Here is a 26,247-nt window from a genome sequence, read left to right as displayed (position 1 = left end):
CGCGTCTCCCAGGTGCTTCCCGCGGCCCCGAGCCTCGCCGCTCGCACCCCTGGTTGCCCGGCTGGTACTTAGTTTGCACAGCTTTTGTCCAAGGCTCGAGACTTAGTGAGCAGGTAACAGGGAACCGTGGAGGAGCCGGGAGGGGATGGCCAGGGGAGAGGGGAGTCGGAGGGGCGCCTGGCGGGGTGAGGCTGGTGGAAGTTCATCAGAGCGCGACGTTCGAGATTTTGTAAAGTCGTTTCCACGTCTTGCATAGTCTGCTCTTCCCGGGAGCCGGGAGTTAGAAGGGAAATGAGGCGCTCACTGCTAGAAGACTTTATGAATCCCGTGGCTTTACGGTTGCTTCGGGCATTGCCTTTGCCGCAGATTGCAGCTGGGACAGACCAGTTTGTTTTCTTGGTGATTGCCGCTTTACCCTGAATCTGGGAGCGGGAATGCTGTGGTTTTCAAAAGCCTGACATTCGGCATCTCTTTCCCTTTAGGGGAGTTCTTTGTTCTTGGAGCAAAGTAAAGAAAGTAAGTGGGAAAAGCTCAGCTAGGGAAAGGTGCACCTTGTGAGGAAAGGAGACATGGATAATTACTGGGTGTGGCCTGGCCAGCCCCACAAATGTCCCACCTTGAATAACAAGTCTGCATCCCTGCTGTGCCCCCCCCCAAGCAAGCTTCTGTTCAGGGATCTCTGAAGCCTGAATAAACTCCCTTGAAAACTTCACTAATGTCCCTCCTTAGTCAGGAGAAATTAGAGGCCCGTGAGACAGCATTATAAAAGGTAAAAGGGCAAACCCTGATTTGGCGACCAGTAATAACCCTTCAGAGAGAGAGGTACTCTCCACTTCCCGTGTTTGGTGGTGATGCCTTCCCTGGGTGGGGGCTGTGTAGTTAGGGCTACTCTTCCGCACCAGTTCCTGAGCTAGATGAAGTGTGAAGAACGGGATTGTGTAAAAAGTCATAAGCTGGATTCCCAAGTTTGAGATAATTTAAGCTGGGTGCCATGACACAGGCCAGTTATCCCAGCGCTCAGGAAGCTGAGGCAGGAGGATCCCAGGGAGTGTGAAGCCAGCCTGGGGTACATGGTGAGTTCATTGCCACTTGAACGATGTAGGGAGAACCTGTCTCAACCAAAAACAGAGAATGTGAGGGAAATTAAAACCGGCAATACAGATGAACCACAGAGGAGGTAAAATGAAGTGCTGTGAGAATATAGATGGAATTTTTGAGGAGTAGCATTTTCCTATCTTTGGAAGATTATTGTTAGAGCGTCTCCGCAGAAACAGCTCTCTCCACAGTTTGGATATTTCCCCGTAGACAGAAGGGATGTGCTAGAGGTGAAGTAGACATCCTTCTAGACCATGAGCTCAGCAATAATTCTCTCCGCAATGGATTTTTGCCAAACCCTGACTAGAGATAGGGCATAAAAATATGACTAAGTCTCCAAGGAGGCCTTCGCACCTAACAGGTCCCCTCTGCTTTTCTGTCCCTCCTCTGGATATCCTCTTCTGCTTCTCTGCCTGGCTCTGCCCTTCTCTCTTGTCAGGTTTCTGCTCAAACTACTCAGACAGGACACTTAGCTGCACAGTAGCACTGATATTTCCTGCTTGGCCTATCTTCACTTCTCTCATCACCCCCTGTAAGATGTGTTTGGCCCATCTCCCAGCTAGACTGTTGCTCATGGCAGCAGAGATTTTTTATGGTTCGCTGCCGTGTTCCCGGATCCTGGAGGACTGACGCTGAAAGTGGCCAATGAAGACTTGATGAATGGATGGATGGTGATCCCAAGCTCTCCTGGGACTCAGACAAGAACTGGTGGTTGCAACACAATAGTAAAAAGATTATAAAAAGCAGAGTTAGTACTTGGGAAACAGAGAGGAGAGGTAGGTGGAGGAAGTGGTCTCAGGGAAGGTGTCATTTCATGGCACCTTACAAAATGCCAGGCCTGTTCCAGTCGTCTGCTGGGAGTGAAACTCTGGAAAAAGGGGCCGGGGTAGTGAGTGTGCAGCGCATGTATCAAGAGGCAGAGAGCAGGACTACAAAGCTCTGTTAAGTGAGGAGAAGGACATCTCCAGTTTGTACTCTAGAACGATGACAGAGACAGGACCCAAAGGAGGAATCTGGTTGAGGGAAATGTATGCCATTTTAGAAGTCACAGAGAGACTTGGAGGACCGGAAGTAACTTTGAAGCGGAGGATGGGAACAGAGAGCACAGAGCTGTTCTACCGTACACTGGGGGCTCGGAGCAGCAGAGCCTAAGTGACTGTCGGCCTCCCGATTGGCACTGTGTAAGGTCACTCATCTAGGAGACAGACCTGGCTTTCACACCTCCCTGTGGTCTGTGCTTGTTCACTTTTGTTCATGTAATTATTCTTCTGGCTGATAATGTGTAAGACATAAGGACAAGAAATTTAAGTTAAAATCAAAACTCACTACATTTTTAGGCTGGGAGAAATTTCAGAAATTCAGCCTCCACAGGAGGCTGCTTTTATAGTTGGTTAAAATGGACTTTCATACTTCCACTCTTGGATGCTTGAACTATGCCTGTTTTCCATTCTCTTGGATCAGATTCTAAGGAGGCATCTTGAAATGGACAGGCAGTGCTGCTGATTTCATGTTTTCAATTTTAAGTGTATTTTGCAGTTACTAAATTATTTTGTTGATTGAAGCCATCTGTGGGATTCAAAAGGTCTTCAGCAAACCCCGGCATGTGCTCCGGGCAGCATAGCATGTAGTGTAAATGAAGAGAGAATGGACAGGTTCCCCAGACCATGATCCTCTGCTGCCATTGATAAGAACTGATTTTGTGTCCATAGGTTATCGGTTAATCTCTTAAGGCCGCACTTTCCTCTTCTGTACAATGAAGGTTTAATCTACCCTGGTTTTTAGGTTAAACATTTGCAGTTCCCTGAGATCTCTGAAGAGCAGAGAGGCCCAAATCCTTCTTGTGGAGATTCTTATTTTCTTGTTCTGGGATGTAGCCTTGAGTTTGTATTTTGGTTTTTGATTTTTTAACTTTATCATTCAGGAAGTTGAGAAAAACAAAAAGACTGAAAGCAAACTGACTGAATTTTACTTCTGTGGACAGATTTGCTTATGAAATTGTAGATACAGTATCCCCGCACTTGGGAGGCTGAGGCAGGAGGATTGCTGCAACCTATTACATAGTGAGATGCAGTCTCAGAAAGAAAGAAAAAAATCTATGGTCCTTGAATAAGGAAACCTTAATATTAATTGTGGAGCAGTGGCTGCATAGAAACGACAAACATTTGCTTTTTGGAAAAGGCCCATTTCCTAAAAAGTTGTCTGTGTTTCTTCTAAAATTGAAGTGTACAGCAGTGTACATCACTTCAGTTTTTGGAAATCCATTTATTTTAAGAGATGGGTCCTTCTCATCACAAGGCAGGATGCTGTGGCTTACAGATGTCAAGAGATCTCAGCGGACACCAAGGTGAAGGGGACAGGGCAGGTGTGGGGGGGTGTTGGGCTGCCAGGCAGGCTGCAGCCACCTTCCAAAGGGCCTGCACTTTCAGGGGGGACCCGGATTTCACTCTCTGGCCAGGAGGAGGAAGAAGTGAGTAGCAGTAGCAAAGCTACACTCGAGGTTGAATCTCGTGAATGAATCCATTGAACAGAGCTACCACAAAGTTTGCAGTTAATCAGAAGTGGGTGGAGCACAGCCAGGTGGATTAGGACAGAGACATGGCAAAGGAAGGGATGCTCCGGGAGAATTGCCAGTGCTAGCTGGCCGCTGGCACAGTGCCTGGCAGTGCTCAGTTCTGGTGGAGAGATGGCTCGCTCTGATGGGCTCTGGAAAGCTGCTAGAAACCCTCATTCAGGAGGTGTGGCAGGGTGGCGAAAAGGGTCCGGTCAGTGGGTGAATCTGTAAAGGATTTCAGAGGATGCTTAGGCCACACGTAGGAGCTACCCACCCACCCCCACCCCCTAGCCCCCGCTCCTCAGGTACTGGAATCTACCCACACCCCCACCCCCTAGCCCCCGCTCCTCAGGTACTGGATGAAGAAAGACTGAATTAACCACTGATCTGAGTACAGGAGCGCTGACTCTGGATGACTCAACTTAAAAGAGATGGCTGTAGGCAGAATGCAGTGTAATTGTTGGAAGTGTCTCAAGAGCTAGGTGAGCTCTGCCAATGGTGGTATGTTCGCTAATGGTGAGCATTTATGTACCCTGATTGACTCATAACAATGGAAAGTTAGCCTGGCAGAGGTTGTTATTCCTTACCAGCTATTCCCCTGAGCAGTGCTAGCTGATACCCTCTCTCTTTAGGGTAAGTTTTCCAAACTAAGCCATGTGAGGTGGCGCACACCTGTGATCCCAGCACATTGGGCTGAGACAGGTGGATCACGAGTTTGAACCCACCCTGGGCAGTTTAGAAACTTAGCAAGACCCCATCTCAAGAACTAAAACATGGTTTGGGGATGTTGGTCAGCACACATCTGGTGTAATGGTTCAAAGATTCCTTCGGTGTTGCAGATTCGAGGCCTTGAGGGTACCCTGGCACCCTGTGTCTGTCAGGTCCTCAGTTAATCCCCAGAATCAGGCAAACTTGGTGAACTTTACTTAGAATTGGTCCTAATTCTCAATTAATGGCAAATCCTGTCCTGGCCCGCACAGCACAGGGCTTTTGACCATGCCTGCTGGTACCTGCACTCGTTTCTATGAGTACAGGGAGAGCCCTTCTGCTCAGGGGTTTTCCCACTTGAAAGACCTGCTTTCTGTAGGCTCAGCATTTGCTTCAGTGACTCAGTGGTAGAAAAAAATCCACTTGAGTATTTTCCCTCTTTTAATGCGGACAGATGGGATGATCGTAGTTATTAAAATGAGATTCCTATGTGAACTTTATGTCAACATAACTAAGCAGTAGGTGAGGGAAATTAATCTCTTGTATAATCATCAATAACACAGAAGGAATGATAGTGTATATTATTATTTTGCATTCTGTGGTGAAATAATAGATCTAGCAGGGGCTGCTAAAGCATTAGGGTGAAAACTTACGGGCACTTATGAGTGGTGATCAGAATTACATATGGTGAATGTTTAAATTTACAAAATATTTCCTACAGTAAAAGACAGTAATTATTATTAGTGCCATTAATTCCCTCAAAAACACTCCCCAGACACTTACACAAATACCCCATCATCCTTGCCACTTTCTGAAGCAGTTCTGGAAATCCACATCTGAGTGTTTTCCGTGGCACTGTTGTACCTTCCTGCATGTCGTGAATCAGTGAGAGACGTTCCTCTTTCATGGCCATTTTGACTTTGGGAAAGAACCAGAGGTTCCACAGTGCCAGATCTGGTGCATAAGGCAGATGAAGACACACCGTGATGTCTTTGCGAGCCTCCTTTATGTTGGATGGCACTTGGCAGCTCCGTTCTCTGTTACTCCTCAGCGCGCTTCCTAAAGACACTCGTGAAGGTGGACTTCCGGAGCTGCTTCAGAAAGTAGTGAGGATGATGGGGTAGGCGTCCTCAAAGCGAGGGGGATACTTTGAGGGGAATTCGTGGGCAGTGTGTTGCTTACTGTACTACATTTTTAAAGATGTGAACATTCACCATGTACTCTGACCACCCCCTGTATACTCAGAGAAATACACCAGTAGCACCTGCCTCACTGAGCAGCCTGGTCATCAATGAGAGAGCCTTTAGAAGCACCCTGATGTGATGCAGTAGGATAAAGCAAGTGTCTCTTTTAAGTATTCTTGCCCCCCCCCAAAATCAAATCTAAATTGAAGAGAACCTCTAGTCCACATGTTTATTGGAAATACAGTGAATAAAGAAAGATGTTAAGGCCTACCTCAGGTATGCGGAATTTGGGATGTTGTTGCTACTCTGAGGTTATGGTCTGCAAACCAGCAATGCTGATGTTTCTGGGAGAGTCTGAGGAAATGTAGATCCCCGGGCCCCACTCAAGCCAGCCAAATCCAAACCTGCATTTCACAAATCTTCTAAGTAGTTTCCTTGTAACTTGCAGTTTGGGAAGCACTGCACAGGACAGTGACCTAGTGTCTTCCTAAATAAATAACAAGAGGAAAAGAAGGGAAATTGTTACATTTTATGAAAAACTTTAAAGATGGTAAATGTCACATATTGATATTTTTTGTATCTTGAACAAACTGTACAAACGTGAAATGTGAATTTTGATTATACATAAGATGATAGTAAAGAATTATGTAATCTTAGACATGATGTTATGTAACCTTTTAAGTCTTTAACCCTTGGAAAAGATACATAATGAAGAATTTATGATAATTTGAGTCTGAGAAGGAGAGTGTGTGTGTAAAATTAGTCATGGATTGATAACTGTGGAAGCGGTGTGGTGGGCACATGTGAGTTTACTACACACTTCTCCCTACTTGTGTATGTGTGAGCAGTGTGGTAAAAGTAAATATAAGTGCAAAGCCTTAAGAGAGCCGTACTTTACAATGACAACAGCAGAGATAATAAAATTATCCTTTAACGTTCAAGCAGTTGTGAGGGAAAACTTTGAAATGTGGAGGCATGTAAGCAGGAGCTGACAAAATGTACAGTGTACAGTTGTATCTGAAAATGTCCCCAGTACCGTAGCCATCTATGAAATCAGATGTCATCAGCTGGAGTAATTCACAGGAAAGAGGAAACAGTATTTCATCACAGAAAGATGCTGCGTATAGGATTTGATGTGTGTAAGTGGAGCCTTAAATGTGTGAGGATGTTAAAATTACCATTCCTGGGGCCTAAAGGTGAAATGCCTTGGTAATGGGAGTCCCCACAAATGAGTGAAAAGTCACACTGCCACCTCCTGAGTGCTACCTCAACTTACAGCAATTGTCATTTCACCTCGAGGACATATTTCTTGAGATCACTGAGGATGATGTGTATAATTTCAAACTTCAAAGATGATTCTGTGGGTTTATTTTAACTCAGCTGTTGCTTATTGGCTGTGACTTCTACCAGAGCAGTTCTCCCCATTAGAATCCCCGGAAAACCGTTTAGACCACTCCTGAGAGAGCTTGCTTTGATTGGTTCCATTCAGTGATTCAGTGCTTTTTAAACACAGACTCTCGGGTTGGGATGTAGACGGTGCTGGAACACATGCCAAGCATGTATGTGGCCCTGGGTTCAGTCCTCAACACTGCAGTCAAAAGAAAAACTGCCCACCTCCCAGGGTTATTTTGTTCTGTAGGTCTGCTGTGGGGCCCCACAGTTTGCGTTTCTGACAAGTTTCTAGGACGCTGCAGAAAGCACTCTCAGAACCACTGCTCTAGACTTTTAAGCTGTGATTCTAGTGGCAGCCAACGTGAAGATGTGTTTGCCTCAAGTGGTGGCCCTGTGATAAAATGAGCTGACATTGTTTAGGCTTTCAGACCAATGTATTCAAATTGTAGATAGTGGAGAAATATGAAGTAGTTCCTTGTTGGTCCTAGGATGTGTTCCTTTCTCATTAATGTGGCGGAAATGAGGTGGAGACAGTCGTGGCCTTTTTGTTGAAGAATGTAGCAGCTGAGGCTTGCATCTCATTCTTTAGGAAGGAGGGAAATGGACGGACGAGAAATGAGACTGGGCAGAGCAGGCAGAAAGAGAAGCCACACCTCTGTCGTCTTCAGTGACCAGGGGACGTAGCAAGACTGCTGGACTTGGGTGGGGGAAGTGATTGTGCTGCTGGTGTGAAGAGACATGGAAGTTGTGCCTGTTAGTGGTCCCCTCCGCTGCACGCAGCACGCTGTTGGCACAGGCTCAGCCCTGTGTTAGGGTGCGGTCGTGTCACACAGGCTTCAGAAGTTGAGTACAAGACTTGAGTATGTGGCATCACTATCATCCCCACAGTAACAGTGTACAGATAATTGTTGGGTTGTTTGTTTTTTTTTTTTAATTTTTATCAGTCCACATTTGCAGTACATGATGATTACATTCATTGTGGGAAGTTGGATCTTAATTCTTTTTGCATCTCTTGCTGCCCTTCCTCCTTCCTCCTTCCTCCAAACTTTGGTCCTCTTCCTGTTTGCAAAAGATCCATCTCTGTTTCCTATTATCTTTTATTTTGCTCCTTAATTTATTTATACTTTGGGTTTCTCATGTAAAAGAAACCAGGCAATGGTTAAGCTTGTGTATTTGATTTTTTTCACTTAACATAACCTCAAGGTGGATCTGTTTCCTACAAATGACTCCTATTTATCTATTGTGGTACTGGGGATTGGACCATAGCCTTTGCACTGAGATGCATCCCTGGACCATTCCTTTGTTTGTTCGCTTGTTTGTTCATTGATTCATTTATCTGTCTACTTATGTATTTAATTTTATTTTGATATAGGGTATTGCTAAATCGCTAAGTTGCCTCCACACCCAGCCGTCTTAATTTACTTTTAATGATTTCAGCTGTTTTTTCAAAAAAATTTTTGTTTTGGTGTGGGCAGACCCCTCCAGAGTCTTACTAATCCCGTTCTCTTTTCTAAAAGGAGGGTGTTAGGCTAGATCCGAAGGATCCTTTATTACACTCAAACTGTAGGATAAACAACCCAGTGTTAACTTCTGCGAAGGTGATAGTCTTCCCATTGATACAATAAAGCAAGGAACCCTCCCTCATTGGCCCAGACTTTTCTTCTCTGTAGTGTACGTCTGTGGAAGCCCCTGTTGCCAGTCCACAGCGGGATAGAATCAAATCCGCATCAGGTGCCTGGGCACTGATTGGGCAGCATCTCCAGGGAGGGTCAGGGTGAGCCCTGCACCCAGTTCCTGGTGAGGGGTGAGGGCATCGTCCCCACCCGCCGGACACTACTGTGCACCAGGGGTCCAGCCATTCTTCGTCACTTTTATTTCTTTGTATGTCTTGGTTTCGAAATGTATTTTAAATTGGCCGTGTAGCATAAGAGGTAGAGTTTATAGTTTACTTCAAAGTGTTGATTTCCTTTTTCACATGAGCTGGTAAATCTTAATCTTTTGTCATGTCTTTCAGTGTTTGCCCTCCCTTCTGGTATAACTAGTTTTGATGGCTGGGAATAAAGGAAGAGGACGTGCTTCCTATACTTTTAATATTGAGGCTGTCGGCTTCGGCAGAGGTGAAAAGTTGCCTGATGTAGTGGTGAAGCCACCGCCACTGTTTCCTGTAAGTACACAGACAGCCAGGTTCTCTGAGTGTGTGTTTCATGTTTCAGAGAACGTTAAAATTCTGCTTAGGGCTTGAATGTATATTACCACTGTGATATCCCCTAGTATAAGAAGGTGAAAGAGAGTGTTTCACTTACCTTTTATATAAATAATCCCATAGTTCTTTGAACCTTTTCTAATTTTCAGTGCTTTCTTAAAATACAGAAAGCAAAACTGTATAAACTTCCCTGTGAATATACTCAGACTGTACTGTGTGAAACAGTAATTTTTAAATTCTTTCATTTTTTATTGCTGTTACTGATGTATTTCAATTACCAGAAGATTTTGCAAAGTGGTTCTGCAAAAGTTCTCATTCTGCCACTTTTATGTAGTGAATGTCTTTCCATCTTTTATCTATAAACTTTAATTTTGTTATTAACGTACAGCTTGACCATTTTTCTCACTGAAAAAGTTTTTCTATTTTCCTATTGTCTCAGCCATTTTGAGCTCCGTTAGTTTCTCAAAGTGTAGACATTTCTGCTACATGCAGTGTTGCTTTTAAATTTTGTGATATGCTGCAAACCTAATTGGCATCACGGCTTCTGGTTTTGCTCTCCATTTAGTTGGAAAGGTAAGCTTACATTTCCAGGTGTGCCTGTGCTGTGGCTTAAAAAAGAGCAAAGATACTGTCTCTTTGTGAATCTTTTCCCTGTTTCACACAGGAAAGTCCGTTGAAGGACTTTCATTGAGAGGCCCTGAGCAAGTGGTGCAGGTACTCAATTGCTCGTGGTGGTGCTGTGCTCCATGGTGCTCAGCGCAGTGCGATGCTGTGGTACAGATGTAGCATCCCTTTGGTCCCTTTTTCTCTCTCCTCCTAAACCCTGGGGTGTGGTGCAGTGGCCGATGCGCTCGCCTCTCTCCTGTCTGGCTCCTGCCATTGCCCTGACCCTCTGTTCTCCAGGCTTTCTTGGATGGCTTCCTGCACTCCAAATGTGACTTCCCGAGGCCACGCACATTTGCCAGCTAGGTGGGCCACATGTGCCCCATGCTCCGTGGTCCTCACCCTTCCGCTGCTCTCCTTCCTTCATTTCCACCTCACTGTCCCTGCCCACTGGGTGGCTTATTTGTTGTGTGTTTCCGAGCAGGGCTCTGATCCGTCTTCATGGTATCCCCTGTGGTCCAACCCTGCCCGGCCTGCAGTTGGTATTCCGGAAACCCTGGGATGAATGGGCACAGTCTAGTCACGTTTGGAAATGTATCCTTACCCTGTACTATGGGGGGCACTTCCTAATGAGCGTGTGTGTGTGTGTGTAATTACATATATAATTACATGTAATTACATGCATGCTCATGGATGTGTGGGAGTTTTCTCTTTAAAATGCAGCTGCAAACTCCTGTACTGCCGTTTACTCATTATGTAGCTTGCAAACTTTTCATTTCTCCATGTCTTCGCTGTGTTTTCTTTTGTTTTATTTTTGGAAGTATTACTACCACTTTAAATGACATAATAGATGTTGAATACTGTATTAAGACAATCTTGGCCCTAGTGACCTCTTGCTAAATGATAAAGTGCTATTATTTATTTTATTTTTATGCTACGCTCCTACCAATAACCTAGTTGAAGTTAACAGACACGGAAGTGACTGCCATCATTTGGGCATGCTGATTTTTAAAATGTGGATTGCATTAGTCAACCGACAGTACAGCAAAGTGATTATCAGTGTAGGTTTTTTTGTATCAATAGGAAAATTATGCATCTTTCCTACCTCTAAAATAAGAACAAACTAGAAAATGGGCTCAAAGATTATATTCACAGGTACCCTTTTAGGTTTATTGTAAAAATTAGTGCCTATAAAGCAATTTTTTGATAAAACTGACATTTTCTAGAATATAGGAAGAAAAGATGTTAAAATATTACATTTATTTTTAAATATTTGTCTTTTAAGTAGGATACAGATTATAAGCCGGTGCCACTGAAAACAGGAGAAAGTGAAGATTACATGCTGGCCTTGAAACAGGAATTGAGAGGAACAATGAAAAGAAAGCCTTATTTTATTGAAAAACCTGAAGAAAAGCCAGGTGCGTAAGGGACTGTTTGGTGCCATGGTCCAGTGTATGTGGATGATACAGAGTTTAAGCACAAAATATGTGACTATTTGACGTTGGTGATTTGAGCAGATTCTAAGTCAATGTGAAAAAACATTTATGGCTGATTTAGCGGAAAAATACAGTTTTTGATATTTTAAACACGTTTCACAATAGAAGCTGTACGTGTTCTATGAAAACCAAAATAATTTTTTAGGTAAAAGTTACCCACACACGTGTCTAGAGAACAACTATTAATATTTTATTGTGTATTTTAATTTTTTGAGCGTTTCTTTTTACACAATTTGACTCATTTTATATCTTCTTTACTTAACACATTAGCCCTTATACATATCCTTCTTATTTTTTGGAAAATACAAGTTTTAATGACCATTATTTCATTGGATGGATATAACATTATCTGTAGCTAATTCTTTAGATTGAAGGTTGTTTCCAGCTTTTTGCTTATTTATTTGGTGCCGAGATCACTGTTGTATGTAAGTTTTTATGCATACTTCCCATTATTGAATAGTTAAGTTAAAAATGTAAAATCCTTGATACTTGTCTGATTGCTTATCTGATGGTAGAAAATATAAAATGTGTACTCATTGTTGATAGTAAGGCAGGGAGGAGAAATGACAGAGAAGGTGCAGCAGCTTAATACTGGAAGCGGAAAGTGGTTTTAGAGGAAGTGAACCACTCAGGTGGTTATGTGCACAGCAGAGCCGTATTGATTTTCAGTCTCTGCCCCTGATTATTGATGTTAGAGAGATCAATATCATCTTTGCATCCTCAAAACAGTATCATTAAAACCTGAGAAACTCATACAGTATCATCATCTCATTCCGTTAGTATTAAAAGTGCCTTCCATTTGTCCTCTCTAAAAGACTTAGAATGGGCTAAGAATCAACAAAGAAATCTTGTAATATGATCTTACATGAATTGTGAGAAGCATGTTAGGTTTATTTTTGAAAGTGTATCTGCTTGAAGTTATATAACAATTTGATAAGAGTTTTTTAACCTCAGAAATACTGAATTATTTTACTTCCTAATTATGCTACATGTTTTTGTCTAGGTCTAAAAATGAAATTAAAGTTCTCCTCTAGATTTAAAAAGTAAACCAAATAAGCTAATAAATGCTCATCAATAAAAACAGTAGTGCAGGATATACTTTAATCTTTTAAAATTGGTCTTTTCTCTAGATTATGAGACTGATTTACTTAACTGAATGTGGTTATTAAAGTGCATGTCTAACTTAAAAGTATATCAAATCATTCAAGCATCTCTGTTAGTCTTTTAGACAGAGTCATTAAGAACATAACGTTACTGGTCTGTGGGAGTAGTTGGCTTGTGCCTACATCCAAAGGGCTCTGTATCATCAGTAGCTACACAATAAAATAAAAATACACAAGGGACATTTGCTTTTATTTCTTTTAGGAGAAATTTGTATAGAATTTTCCAAACTGATACAAGTGAATTTTCTTGAAATCTTCATATTTCCTTCTCTTTCCCAATGTAGTGTTTTAATGGTTCAGAACTTCAGAAGCTTCATGGGAATGATACAGCCACAAAGTCTGTCATTCAATTCAAGTGGAATTTGTTTCATTAATTCTTGCTACATTATCAAAGGCTCATGAATATCAGCTTTAATTTTTGGTTTCTTTTTGATGAGCTCCTACTGTTTATAAAAATTTGATAGGTGTAACTTTTATTCCTTCATGGAAGTCTTCCAAAGAAGGAAAAATATTTACTTAAGAGAAAATGCATTTTATCTGTACATTAGTATATAGGACCCTTTTATAAATTTAAAGTACATTATGAAATTTGAGTGATCTTATTTTTACTGTATATTGAAACTATTTCATGATAGTAATAATTTCATCATTTTTATCAAGTATTTCCCATTGTGATGAAGAAAATGACTAAAATACAAAAAAATAAAATTTCCTAGGACAGTGAAATATTGAAATAAATCATAATGATTTCATCATGCTTTGGTTTTCATATTCTGTAAAATTTAAAATTTTACATCAGTTTTGTTTTGTTCTGTTTTTTTTTTAACCCAGGAATTGAACCCAGGGCCTTTGCACTGATCTACAACCTCAGACAATTTTTTAATTTATTTTTGAGGCAAGGTCTTTTGGTCCATCATTAAATCACCCAAGCTGGGCTTGAATTTGAGATCCTTGTGCCTCAGCCTCCAAAAATATTGGGATTATAGAAGTGTGCCCAGCTATATCAATTTTTAAGCATAAATGTTTTCAAAATAAATCTTCATTTTTGTAATTGTTTTGTCTTATTTAGGCTAAATGAGAATTCAGAATTTTTTATTTTCTTTCCATAATGGCAGAGATAAAAGAATGTACATAGGAAGATGTTTCTTAGACAACTAAGATGAATGCAGAGATGGATAGCAGCTCTCTAGACTAAGGATGAGGGGAATGGGTTATAGCAAAGTCTCAGATTTGATGAGTCTTCATATAAAAGCATCTTAGATTAATTTTCTGAAATTCAAGAATCAATGAGTAGACAGTATCTCTCAGAATGAAAATATGGTGTTCTCTTACAGTTGATCTTCATCACATAAGATTTTTGTATTGAGAACCTGTTTGGGCCATAATCAATATTGAGGGCTCTGGCATCTCTGCCTTCTGTCTTTAGAAGGTGTGTCAGAGTGATCTGAGGTTGGAGCATTTCCAGATGTCGGTTGATTCTTATTCCTCTACAGCAGGCTGAGTTTGTAATTTAAGGTCAGTGTCTTGCTGGATTCTCCAGCTGTTAACAACAGTCTTTGTCCAGTTATCTATAAATGAGCAGGCTGGATAGAATGGGTCTGGGCCATAGACCCAACCATTGTACTGGAAGTCAAAAATACTCTTCTCCAGATGTATCCATCGATCGCTTGAGCAGGATGATTGCTCTGGTCTGGCACCCATAGAGCTCATTGGCTCCTAAGTCTCGGTGGTGGATGTGAGCTGCAAGGGGAGTCGCTTAGACTCAGCCTCTGCGTGACTCTCAGCGGGGGTGCCACGTGGTGCTGCTGTCTGTGGACCCATCTCCATCCGTGGACACATGCTCCAGGATGGCAGTCACAGCATTTCTCCATCGCTGTCCAGATGCTGAGGTCTAAAACCCTCAGCTCATTGTTACTAAAGTGGAAGGACCATGCCAGGTCCTGGTCTGTGTATCTCTCCAAAGTACCTTGTGGCCTCGCCTCAGTGGTTGCCAGTGAAGCATGGCTGGTGGCAAGGAAGAGCCAGCAGCAGGGTTCAAAAAATTTAGAACAAAAGTTGCCAGATCTAATCTTGCTTGGAGTGGGGGGTACTTGAATTCCCCTTTTGTTTAAGTAATTGATTTTTTAAACTTTGGTGTGCGCTTTCTACTATTGCTTGTCCTTGGGGGTTGTAAGGTAGACCTGCAATATGTTTTATATGCCAAGTGTGAAAAGCCTATTGAGTAAGTTCACTGACATATGAAGGTCTGTTATCTGTTTTTATGCTTTTTGACCCCCCGCCCATGGCTGCAAAGGCAGACAAACTGCGCTGTTGGATATAATGGCTCTTTTCCCCAGCATGGCAAGTAGCATGAATCATATGAGAGTAGGCATCAATAGAAACGTGAACAAATTGTGTTCTTCCACATGAGGGGACATGAGTTATTTCCATTTGCTAAATCATATTGCTTCCTGAGCTTCGAGGGTTAATCCCTTCTAGAGGCACAGGTCGTAGAATTTTTTGACATGAAGGGCAGGCCATGACTATTTATGGAGCCTGAGCATGAGTAAGCTGAAACTCTCTTTTCAGAGCTTTAGAATTTTGATGAAAGTAATTATGTGATGTTCTAGCTTGTTCAAAAGCTGAAATATATCCAATTAACATATCAACCTGATGATTACCATATGATAAAGGTCCAGGTAAATTGGAATGAGATTGAATATGTTCAATAAAAAAAGGGTGCTGTCCATTTACAAGTAGCTTTTTGTAATCTTAGAAATAAATTTTTAGTAATTTTGGTTCCAATGAGGAATGAACTATGGCATTTTCTAAGCACTGAGTTAAGTAAACTGCACAGGAGAAGTCACTCACAATATTTAAGCTTTGTGCTGGAAAATTCTCTATTACATAAAGAACGGCTGTTAGTTCACATCTCTGAGCTGAAAGGTCAGGAGTTAAAATGACATGCTGAAAATTTTTACTCCATACTGCTGCTTTCTCTTTAAAGGAGCCATCTGTGAAAAGTGTCACTGCTTCCTTAAGGGGTTGAAGTTTGGTTATAACAAGGAGAATAAATTCTTGTTGCGTAAAAAATTATAGCAAGGGGTTGTTTGGATAATGATTATCAATTTGCTCAATAAAATCCGCAAATGCAACTTGCCAGTAGACATCAGTCTGTAGCAACAGTTGCATTTGCGCCTTATCTAATGGCAAAATTATAAGTTGAGGATCAAATCCAAATATTTGACATGCCCTATGCAGTGGCCCACATTATAAATTTGACTCCTATCCAAGTTCATAATAATTGTTTTTTTTACCTGAGGCTCTAGGTACTGCGTTTGTCCCTGAAGCTGCCTAACTAATCCCTTTCCTTCCTGATAATCCATTTTATCCATCGTATGCCTGGCTGGAGATGTGGCAGGAGACAAGGTTGTGATTACCACCTTCCATTCCTTCAGGAAATCTCCACCCCATAAGTTTACTGGAATGGGTGCAATGTAAGGGCACACACATCCTGCCTGTCCGTCTGGGGCTTCATAAGGCAGTGGCACAGTACTCTGTAGTACTTGCTGTAGTGAGCCTAGTCCCACCAGGGAGGTAGAAGCTTCCCAGTCTTTACGCCAACATTGTGGTGAGATGGATGGAGACATCTGCTCCAGTGTCTGTTAGTCCTTCCATTAATTTGTTTGTTTGTTTTTTTGTTTTTGTTTTTTTGAGACAGGGTCTCACTATGTTGTTGAGACTGAGCGGAAACTCACTGTGTAGCCCAGGCTGGTCTTGAACTCACAGCTGTCCTCCTGCCTCAGCCTCCCAAGTGCTGGGATTATAGGCGTGCGCCACCACACCCAGCTAGTCTTTCCATTAATTTTAATTTTACACATAGGCTTATTTCTCAAAACTTCTTAAGCAAAATAAACCTAACCCTGAGGAAGTGTTTGTTCTGAATTTTCCCTTTTTTCTTTATGACAGTGATTAGCCAGCTCAATTTTAGGCATGATCAACAACCGAGCAATATAATATCCTTGTTCAGACACCTATAGAACAAACAGACACAAACAATTCTGAAGGGCGGTCAGCATCAATTAAAGTAGGAATAACAGGTAAACCTTTCCAAGTTAAATTTACCTTGCCAATCATCAAACCATTCATTCAGTGTGGACATGGCCCATAGATCCCAGTTGGAATAGACACAGGATTTTCACCCCCCCCCCAAACGGGCTAACTCTCTGTGCAGCCCAAACATCTAGCCCTGAGCTCCCCGCGTTCCACAGTGAGGGAGGATATGTCCTGCCTGGCACCCAGGCCGTCAGGCGTTGGACTTGGGCTTGTGTTTCAATTGGGTACCTCCGTGTTAGTGATAAAGAATTGGCTGTTGCTTGGATTTGGATTGGTTGCCGCTGATCCAATGGCAGTGAATTGGCAGTTATTGGACACCCTCTCAATTTTTTTAGGGCCCTAGAGAGAAGGGCCCTCCCTTCATTTCCCTGAGGAGTTCCATCTGTATGATACCTGGAATAGCAATCTCGCCTGGTGAATTCCGTTCTTACAGCGTGAGCTTAGCCCTGGTTGCTGACCTCCTTCTATGATAAGTTCCAAATTAACATTTTTTGAAGCAACATTCTTGAAATGTTTCTTACTTTGTACTGTTTTATTATGGTTAAAACACTTTGAGCCTGATTTCCCCTCATATTTTGGCTTAAGTGCTTGTGTCATCAAAGCCATATTATATGAGGGAGATCCAATATCCCTGCAGGCTCTAATATAGGCTCCAAGGTCATTGGTAAACTTTACAATATTAATTGCCTGCCTGCAGTCTGTGTTAGCATTATCATAAGCCAGTTGTAACACCAAAATATCAGCTGCCTGAGAATTAGATATTTGCCTCTTAATTGCATCTTGTATTTTGGCTACGAACTCTGTGTAGGGCTCATTTGGACCTTGGAAGATCCGAGTAAAAGATTGAACTGGGCACTATCGTCTGGCACCAAAGTCCAAGCATGACGCATGAAATCAGCCATCTGAGTGAGAAACAGCTTAGGACAATGGGCCTGCCTATTTATGTCAGCAAATTCACCAGTACCTGAAAGCACGTCTAAAGTGATGTCAGCTTCCTCTCTTCCTCCCTTCCTGTTCTTATGAGCCTGTTCATTTACCAAAGACTAATTGAACTTGAAAGTACAGATACTGGGAACGGGACAGGCACGCTTTTTGCTAAATGACCGACATCAAAGGGTGTCAGCATGTAAGCCTGCAAAACATTTTCTAGTAAGCCAGTGGTGAGAGGGCTTTGGATGCCGTTATTGACATTCTGTCTTTCAGGTTTTTCAAGATTTTAAATTCAAATGGTGGGTAAGCATATATTTTCTGAGCGGGATGATCAGGATCTTCCTGTACTCCAACAGGGAAACAGTGCAGACCAAAGTCCTGTCCACACCTAGCAGCTTGATGTATCACCTTTTGATACTTGGTGACAGTGCAGCTCCTTGCAGTGTCTGTGGCCAGGCAGGCTCCAGCAGCTCTGTCGGAGGAAGAGCGAGTTTCTCCTCTGGCTCCAGAGGGGCACTAGGAGACTGCTGAGGACGGGCGCGTTCCCTGGAAGGAGCACGTTCGCTGCTGAGTGGAATGAAGCAAGTTTGGTGGAAGATTTAGGAGTTTTAGAGCTAGGTTGCAAAGGTGCCAGAATCCAGCACACGAGAGCCCAAGTTGTTAGGGTCTCTGGGGAAGTAGTTTTTCATCTCTGTTGAGCATTGGAGATTTTTTCCCTCATGCTGCCAAACTTAAATCTAAGGTTCCCGCCAGCAGGGATCCCAAATCGTATTTCCAAGGATTGGCACAGTATAGTTTGCTGTTTAAAAAGAGTATGGAGCACATGGATGTAATTTTGCTTGGCTGAGAAAGATTACCCCATACTTTTTCTTTTTCTTTTTAAATTTAAGCTCCAGTTAATTATTTACTCGCATCTGAAGCACTCACCTCTTTTCCAGGTTTATGCTTCTGCGGACATCCTTCGATGACACGAGCCCCTCTGTCGCTGACTTCTTATTTTTTATTGAGTAGCTTCACTGAGCAGGTGGTTCTTGTGGGTCAAGCTCCCACAATGGGCGCCAGTTGCCGGGGACTCCTGCAGGAAGTCTCTAGTCCCCACCTGCCCAGTGCGTGATGCAAGGTTGAAGAGAAACTTAAGACAGAGTTAAAGAGAGCGTGAACTGGGACGGCCAATGCTTCTTTGGCAAAAGGCACTGTCCAGTCTCTTCCACCAAACTTTATTATTCGTCAGTCAGGGTAAAGGTGCAATAAGTGTACAGATGGGCGGTACGTGAAATCACCATGGAAACTAACGCAGGCAAGGCTTTCAAGAGAAGGCAAAGCATTTGCAAATTAGGAACAGAATAGACAAAATACATGGTTGTAATCGGAGCATTGTCCTTCGGGCTATGAAGGCACTAATTGTGGGAGTGGAATTTGGGTGGGATTCCGCTGACCTCAGCTACGTGTATCGTCTCCTATCGGCCCCACAGCCTCATAGGCCCTCACTCTGGGCTCGGCTGTGGCCGTTCGCGGGGAGGCCATGTTAACCTGTGCGTTCCCGCGGTGCCCGGGAGATGCTTCTGTGAGTGACAGCTTCAGTCAGACGCTCTTACAGTGAGAGCCCTCGAGGGATTTAACTCTTTGCGGCTTGCACTGCTGACAGCATGTTTGGGGCATAATCAATATTGTGGGCTCTGGCAAACCTAAAATACCCTTTTTTTGCTAAAGTGATGTGACAGTATGTTTTTCTTTTATGATTTTTTGTGCAACAGAATTTATCCTGTGTGGTTTGTAACTGGACAAGTGCTGAAAGCAAAAACACAGACATGATGGGAAGGAAGTTGACAATGAGAAAACGAAGCAGTTTATTGGTGGTTATTCATTTAACAATGAAATTATTTTTGCAAATATGGAGCAGAGAAGGTGGCTGGACCATCTTCACTTCAAGGTGTGAACCATTAGTGTTTCCAAATTTTATTGATACTACTATTGTTGTGGTACTGGGAGTTGAACTCAGGGCCTTAAGCGTGCTAGTTGTGTGCTGGCCCACTGAGCTACATCCCAGGCCCCATCACAGTATTTTTTAAATTACTGCATTTTGATGATGAAAGTATAAATACTTGGAACTACAGGTAACGTATCTTTTTGAGGTGGTCTTCATTTAGCATAACGTTTTCAAGGTTCGCCATAGTGTAGGATGTATCATTGCTTTATTCCTTTTTATGGCTGTATACTAACCCCCAGTGTGGATATACCATTTTACTTATCTACCTTTCACGTGATGGATCCCGGGATCAGTTTTTTTGAGGGCTGTCTGAATAATGTTGCTCTTGACATTCATGTACATGTTTTGTGTAGACATGTTTTTATTTCTATTGGACATGTATTGAGGCTCATGTTAGCTTTATCGTATGTTAACATGTTAAGGAGATGCTCCGTGGCCCGAGCAGCAGCTCGATTCCATGGCTCACTGCGCTGTCTTCACTGGTGACTGCAGATAACAGTGCGGCCCCTGGCTGTACCATTTTACATTCCCATCAACAGTTGGTTTCTTCACAGACTTGTGAGCACTTGTTACTGCCTGTATGAGTCTAGCTTTCCTCATACGTATATTTTTCTAACGCCACGTCTTATCGTGTGCTTTTGCAGATGTCTTTTCCCCTTTTTTAATTGGGTTCCTAGAGTTGGTTTTTGGTGTATTTTTATTCTGTAAATTATTTGAAGGTAACTTAAAATACTGAAAAATAATTTTTAAATGGTTCTTTGGGCCTAGATGATAAACGGTAAAAAGGTTTTCCTGGTACGCTGAGGTTTAAATTTTTTCAAATACAGAATTTGTTTTGGAGAAAATTCTAAAACATAATTTTAATTCATTTATGTGGGCCTTTTTTTGTACTGGGGATCGAACTCAGGCCCTTGAACTTGCGAGGCAGTGGAGACACTAACGTTGGCCTTTTAAAAAAATAAAATAAAATAAGGGCCGGAGATTTAGCTCAGTGGAGCCTCTGACGGCCCTGCAAGCATAAGGACCTGAGTTCGATCCTCGGTAACAAAATAATTGAAAAAGAAAAAGAAATTTGGTGGCAAAATTAAACATTTAACCTAAAGTCCAGTAAATACCTAGAAAAGCCCGTCTCTCTGTCTCTGGTCCGTTTGTTGTAGTTACTTTTCTCTAACACATAGCTGTATTACTTGGAAGCATTTTCCTGACATGGAAACTCAGTCCTTGATTTTTTTTTTTTTAGGTATTTGTATTTTATATTCCCTCCGTTTGATGCTAAGTTTCTAAACCACTCTTCGTGATGAGCCCTGCTCTCAGGCTCTTCTGTGACAGGGTTGCTTGGCAACATGTGCTGCTTGGGAGGGTCGGCCTCGTTAAGGGAGTAGGGCAGGTCAGAAACCGAAGCTCCTTGTGTTCTCTGCTGGCTTTGGCAACCCAGGTTCCCCGCAGTTTTCAGCGGTTGTGTGAAGGCTTGCAGCTTGCTCATTCACAACCTAGTCATCCGCTCCCGTTCTCCTCCCCAGTGGGTTGTGAAGGAGCTCGTAGAGGAGCCTCACAAAAGGACTGCATGGGAATCAGGAGCTGGAGGGGCACAGACAGCCCTGCACTGCCCGGATACTTAGTGCACCCCAGTGAGGCTGGATTAGAGCGGGGCTGGTGGTCACCGTCACACATAAATCACGGAGTGCTGGGTTAAACTCCCTGCTCTTACATTCCAGCAGCCTCCCGAGCGGCCGTGTCAGTGGGCCCCCAGGAAGGTGGGTTGTCACATTCTGAGAGCAGAGTTAAGGTGTCACCTGCTCTCTCCCAGCCCACCTGTCATACCCAGCTCACCGCCACCATCCGGAGCATTACTCATCAACCTTTTCAGGATGTACTCAGGACCACATTAGGTGCAGAGGTAGGAACTCCCTGTGTGTGAAATGAGAGATGTTCTCAGCTGTCCAAATTATTGAAGAATGGCTTAAATTCTGGTTTAATCTTGGTGTTTCTGATGTATTCTTTGTTGTTTTCCCCCCTAGATATTGAAAGGTATAGTAAAAAATACATGCAGACATACAAAGAAGAATGGATACCAGGTAAGGCTGTCTTCCTACCCCATATTTTTGCAGGGTAACTTTTTTGTTCTCACTGTAGGAAAAAAGTCTGGTACTTTTCCTAACAGATAATGTAAGTCTTTTGAAAACTGAGAAGAAAAGATTTTTATAATGAATAATGTATTTGTGAAAGTTCTTAAAGTACAGTTTTTATAAAAATAGGACTTGCCACAGCTTTTAGCTTATTTCATTAGCCATAATCACACTCTTAATTTCTGATACCAAAGAGCAGTTGCTCCATTGCTTCTGAGCAATCTTGAAGCTTTTGAAAAAGCAGAAATCTACTTGGAGAGATATTTCAAGCAAAGTTTACAGACTTCCTTTCTTTCAGGCAGACACGGACTAGTTTTAGTTGCTCACATGCCTTTTCGGTGGGAAGTTTCGTTTTCAGCATTCAAACATTTTACCGTAGATGCTGAGAGGGCAGAGGACCTGCGGAGATCTCGTGTGCCCCATCCACTGTGCAGATCAAAACAGCTGCCGCAGAACTGAAGCAGCCTGAGGGGGTCCCTGCCAGTACTGCTGGAACTTGGATCCCCTCCTTCAGAGCCCTTTCTCTTTTTGTCTCTGTCCTCGGGGGCTTCTAGAAACTACCCCTGAAAACACTTCCGTGGCCCGAGCAACAGCATTGATTCCACAGCTCACCGTGGTGATCGCAGATAACTGTGGGCCCCCGGAAACACTCCTAGATCTCTCACCTTCTGTTACACTTCATTAATACTCACCTTCCAAATGAGTCTCTTTACATCTTCATTATCTGTAGTGATTTATAAAGTCAAGTACATTCAAAGCAAAATTTATTTGTTCATCTAAAATGACTTAGATTTAACTGTTTTCCACAAATGTACTGGAATTTCTTAAAATCCACTTTTTCCTATCCTTAAAAGTAGGGGCTGGGAGTATATGAGGTGTGATGAGAATATATAGTGAATGTTTACATAAGTAATGGATTACAGTAAAAAACATTGCCATTAAGCCCCTTCAGAATACTCCCCCGTGTTTCAAACCCAATCATCCCATCATTCTTGCCATTTCAAAGGAGTTCTGAAAGTCCTCTTTCATATCTTCATGAGGTGGGTTCGAAAAGTATGATGAGTGTGTCTGCCGAGTTCCATCTGAAAGAAGGGCAGCTTGTACAAACATGATGACGTGTCCTCATCCGTCTTAGTCACTGGATCTGCCACATGGCCATTCTGGCTCTTCCCCAGAGACAAAATGACCGTGGAAGGCAAGAGTTTCCATCCATTCAGGACATCAGAGCAGCAACAACAGGGCAGCCAGAGGCACTTGGAAAGGAGGACTTCCAGAGCTGTTTCTGGAAGTGGGCAAGAATGAGGGGCTAAGTGTGTTTGCAGGAAGGAGAGGGGATGTTAATGGCAGTGTGTCTTTTGCTGTGTAGTACATTAAGAAATGAACACTCACTGTGTCTATTTATCACACTGTTCAGGGGTAGAATGCTTGCCTGACAGGGGTGAGGCCCTAGGTTTAATCCCCAGGAACCCTGCCGACCTAAAAAATACTTAGAGTGAAAAAGTAGAGGAATTGATTTTAGCTAATGCAGGCACAAATCATTTATTGGAGGAGGAATTTATTTTTCCAGAGCTACTGATAGTTTGAATTTTGAGGTTTTTAGATAATTATTACAAGTTTTTATTTCAGACATGCTTGGCTTGTAGTCACATGCTTTTAACTTTTGAAAAAAATTTCTGTTACACAAGAAATGTATATCAACTACAGAAAAGTTATAAAGTAGTTAAATAATTTTTAGCAACAGCAGTTGTAACCTTAAAATCCACAGCAATTACCCTAAGATTGTATTCCAGAAAATTTTACTGCACTCTCTCAAGGCAATTTTGATGAACTTCTTTTCTTTACTGGAGAAAATATACCACCGCCTGTTATATTTATATTTATTTCAGCCTAAATCTGTATAGTCGAGTACTAAGAATTATCATCATTGTTACCATCATTGCATGGGCAGTTGTCCTTATGTTTTTTAATGTTCTTTAAATAGTTATATCAGATAACATTGATTGCTAAAGGAAACTGAAAGTTTTATATTTCTTCTTCTGTACACATAGATTGGAGAAGACTTCCAAGAGAGATGATGCCACGGAAAAAATGCAGAAAAGGTACGTTGACATCATTGCTGAAATTCATGGCTGTGGCTATGGAGATCACATTCAGAGCCTCACGCCTGCTGTGCAAACACTGTCACTCTGCTCCATCTCCAGCCTTCTTAGATTCATTTCGAGACAGTATCTCAATAAGATACCTAGGTGGTCTTAAATTTATGATCCTCCTGCTTCAGCCTCCTGATTAGGATTACACATGTAAACCATTACTCCCAGTTTAAATTCTGTTCATATAAATTGTCAATCTGAAGTTGAAGTTACCAATTTTTTCTTAAAATCTGTTTGACATTTTTATTACTTTGCTGAAGGTTGGTGGCTTTTTGTTGTTAGGATGGATGGATGGATGGATTGATTGATTGATTTATGGCGGTATTTGGGAATGAACTCAGGACCTTGCACTTGCAAGGCAGGCAGCGACGCCACTGAGCTAAATCCCCAGTCCTGCTGTTAGGATTTTTGAGGTTGTTGGAGTTGTCTTTTCTTTAACTACAGATGTTTAACTTGATGTGCTGGAAAGACTTTAGTAATGTAGACCTTTTCATCTGCTTATCTGCAAAAGTCTTTATAATGATACTGGATACATTCTGTGTTATCAAGTAAAACATTTTAAAATTGGAGTACTGGTAAATAGATCTTTACGTTGTATATAAAAATAGCAAAGGGAGTGTTTATGTTTCGGTTTTTGCTAGTAATTCCAGACAGTACATAGCTGAGTACATCCTTTTGCCAGACCCTGCAGACCATTCTGGGAGGAATGGAGCAGTGGCTGTTTGGCGCTGTCCCTGGTCCTCACGGGGCGGCCCAGCAAGGGTTCTCTGAGGAGACTGACGTGGAGTCAAGGTGGAAGGATGGGCAGAGAGGTTACTACAGCGAGTGGAAGGAGGGAATGGGACAGGGCCCGCATTGCGAAGAAAAACCTGATGCCCTGGCTGCCGGCAGTCCTTTGCCTTCGACACACGGGGGCGCTGGCCTGTTGGGTGCAGGCACACGCACCTGGGGATGGAGGTGCTCACCGCCAGCAGGGATGGGGTCTGGGGAGGGCTGAAGTCATTTAGGTGAGAGTAGAGAAAAGTAGAGGGACGGAGGCCTACAGGGTCTGCCGGGCTGGCAGAGGAGGTAGAGCGGCCAAGAGAGGAAGAAGAGGCAGTGAGCAGGAGGGTGAGGCACAGCCTGAGGAGTATGTGGCCCTGCTCAGCCAGGTCAGCGAGGTCACTGCCTTGTGGTGCCTAAAGATTGGCGGGGTGGCATCCACCCTGAAAGGGAAACGGGACCTTTCAGCGTGCCGGAATTTCCATTTGTTAAGAAACAGTAACCAAGAGATGGAGGGAGGGGAAGGGGACTTAAAAGAATCCAGATGTGTTCTGTCCATGTAGCATCTCCCGCGATGAACATGGTCACTGTGTACTGGTAAAAGTCCAAAAGAGCAAAGGCAGCAAACTTTCCCCCATTCTGTTCTCATACTTTTTTTGTGGCAAAGATAGAAAAGATTATTTCTTGAAGCAGCTACTGATGAGCATTGAAAGAAACCAAAAAATTCAAGTATATGCATATATTTGGCTAAAGGTAGAAAAAATTGATGTTAATATTTGGGGTCAGTACGGTCTTTTAGCAGTTTTGGTAATTTGACACTTGTCCCTCAATTATACATATAAAGAGTGGGTGTTGAATAAAACCTGAGTAAGCAGAGAATGCTGTGACCTTTTGTTAAGAAATTAGTAATATTTATAAAAATATATACCTGACCATTGTGTATAGTATCTAATAGCAGGCTTATGTATTATGAAACTAATTTGACAAAAAGACTTCATCATGTGAATGAATTACCTTCTTAGCTGTATTTTTTTGTGCTCCTATGAAGCAGTCTTTGCCCTCACGGCGGGCAGAGGAAGTTACGCAGCATCCCATGTGTTACCGTGTGTGAGCAGACCTGTCTAGTGCATGCTTAGGAGCTCCTCCGGGGGCTCGCCCAGGGCATTCGGCAGCTCAGAAGGGCATCCATCAGGTGTGGGTCCTCACCACAGTCTAAACACGTCTTCTGTCAGTTAAATGTTAACCTGGAACAAAGCTACATCTTTTTTTTTTTTTTTTTTTTTTTTTTTGTGGGCTGTATTCACCTCTGTTAAGAAGTAGTTTCTAGATATTTAGTTTGAATTTGGAAAAGCACTATGATACTTCCCGATCATAACAGGACAGCTTTGTGAGCATCAGTGCTTGGTAACTGATTGGTAGAACCCATATGTGAAACGTCTCTATTCCCTCGGTTCCAGGGTAGCCTTAAAATGTAAATATTTTTGATATGAGTAATACAGATTATATATCCCATAAGTATTAAAACATTTTATTTTATTTGTATTGCCTTCAGTTTGGAGATTTATGATGGATGTGCTTAGCTTAACTGTTTTCATCTTCACTCCAAAGGTAGTCTTTGTTTGCAGTGAATATAACCTATTTTTCACCTCCCTTACTAGTAGCAAGTTCATATTTTTCCCACACTACTTTTTAATTTTCCAAATCTCATAAACATTGTTTTGATGAAAATGAGTGACCAGGAAGGCCATGCATACAGATTTGTGGGAGCCTCTAGGAGCTCTGCATATGTTAACACGGTAGCG

The 26,247-nt window shown here is 42.4% G+C and overlaps 1 protein-coding gene across 2 annotated transcripts in view; it reads left to right on the top strand.

Annotated features, from left to right (window-relative positions):
• Positions 1–6: 6 nt before the first annotated feature.
• The window catches only part of Polr3g (RNA polymerase III subunit G), a 36,560-nt gene continuing 10,319 nt past the window's right edge, over positions 7–26,247 (top strand). For both annotated transcript variants that reach the window (XM_010637181.3, XM_010637180.3), the window contains exons 1-5: positions 7–113; positions 8,945–9,094; positions 11,025–11,154; positions 21,426–21,482; positions 23,582–23,632. In XM_010637181.3, the coding sequence (XP_010635483.1) occupies positions 8,978–9,094; positions 11,025–11,154; positions 21,426–21,482; positions 23,582–23,632 (355 nt within the window). In that variant the 5' untranslated portion in view covers positions 7–113; positions 8,945–8,977. The remainder of the gene's footprint in view (positions 114–8,944; positions 9,095–11,024; positions 11,155–21,425; positions 21,483–23,581; positions 23,633–26,247) is intronic.

The sequence above is a fragment of the Fukomys damarensis genome, unplaced genomic scaffold (assembly GCF_012274545.1).
Source record: "Fukomys damarensis isolate Sample0158 unplaced genomic scaffold, DMR_v1.0_HiC HiC_scaffold_3, whole genome shotgun sequence".
Lineage (NCBI taxonomy): Eukaryota > Metazoa > Chordata > Mammalia > Rodentia > Bathyergidae > Fukomys > Fukomys damarensis.
This window is presented reverse-complemented; position numbering and strand designations above follow the sequence as displayed.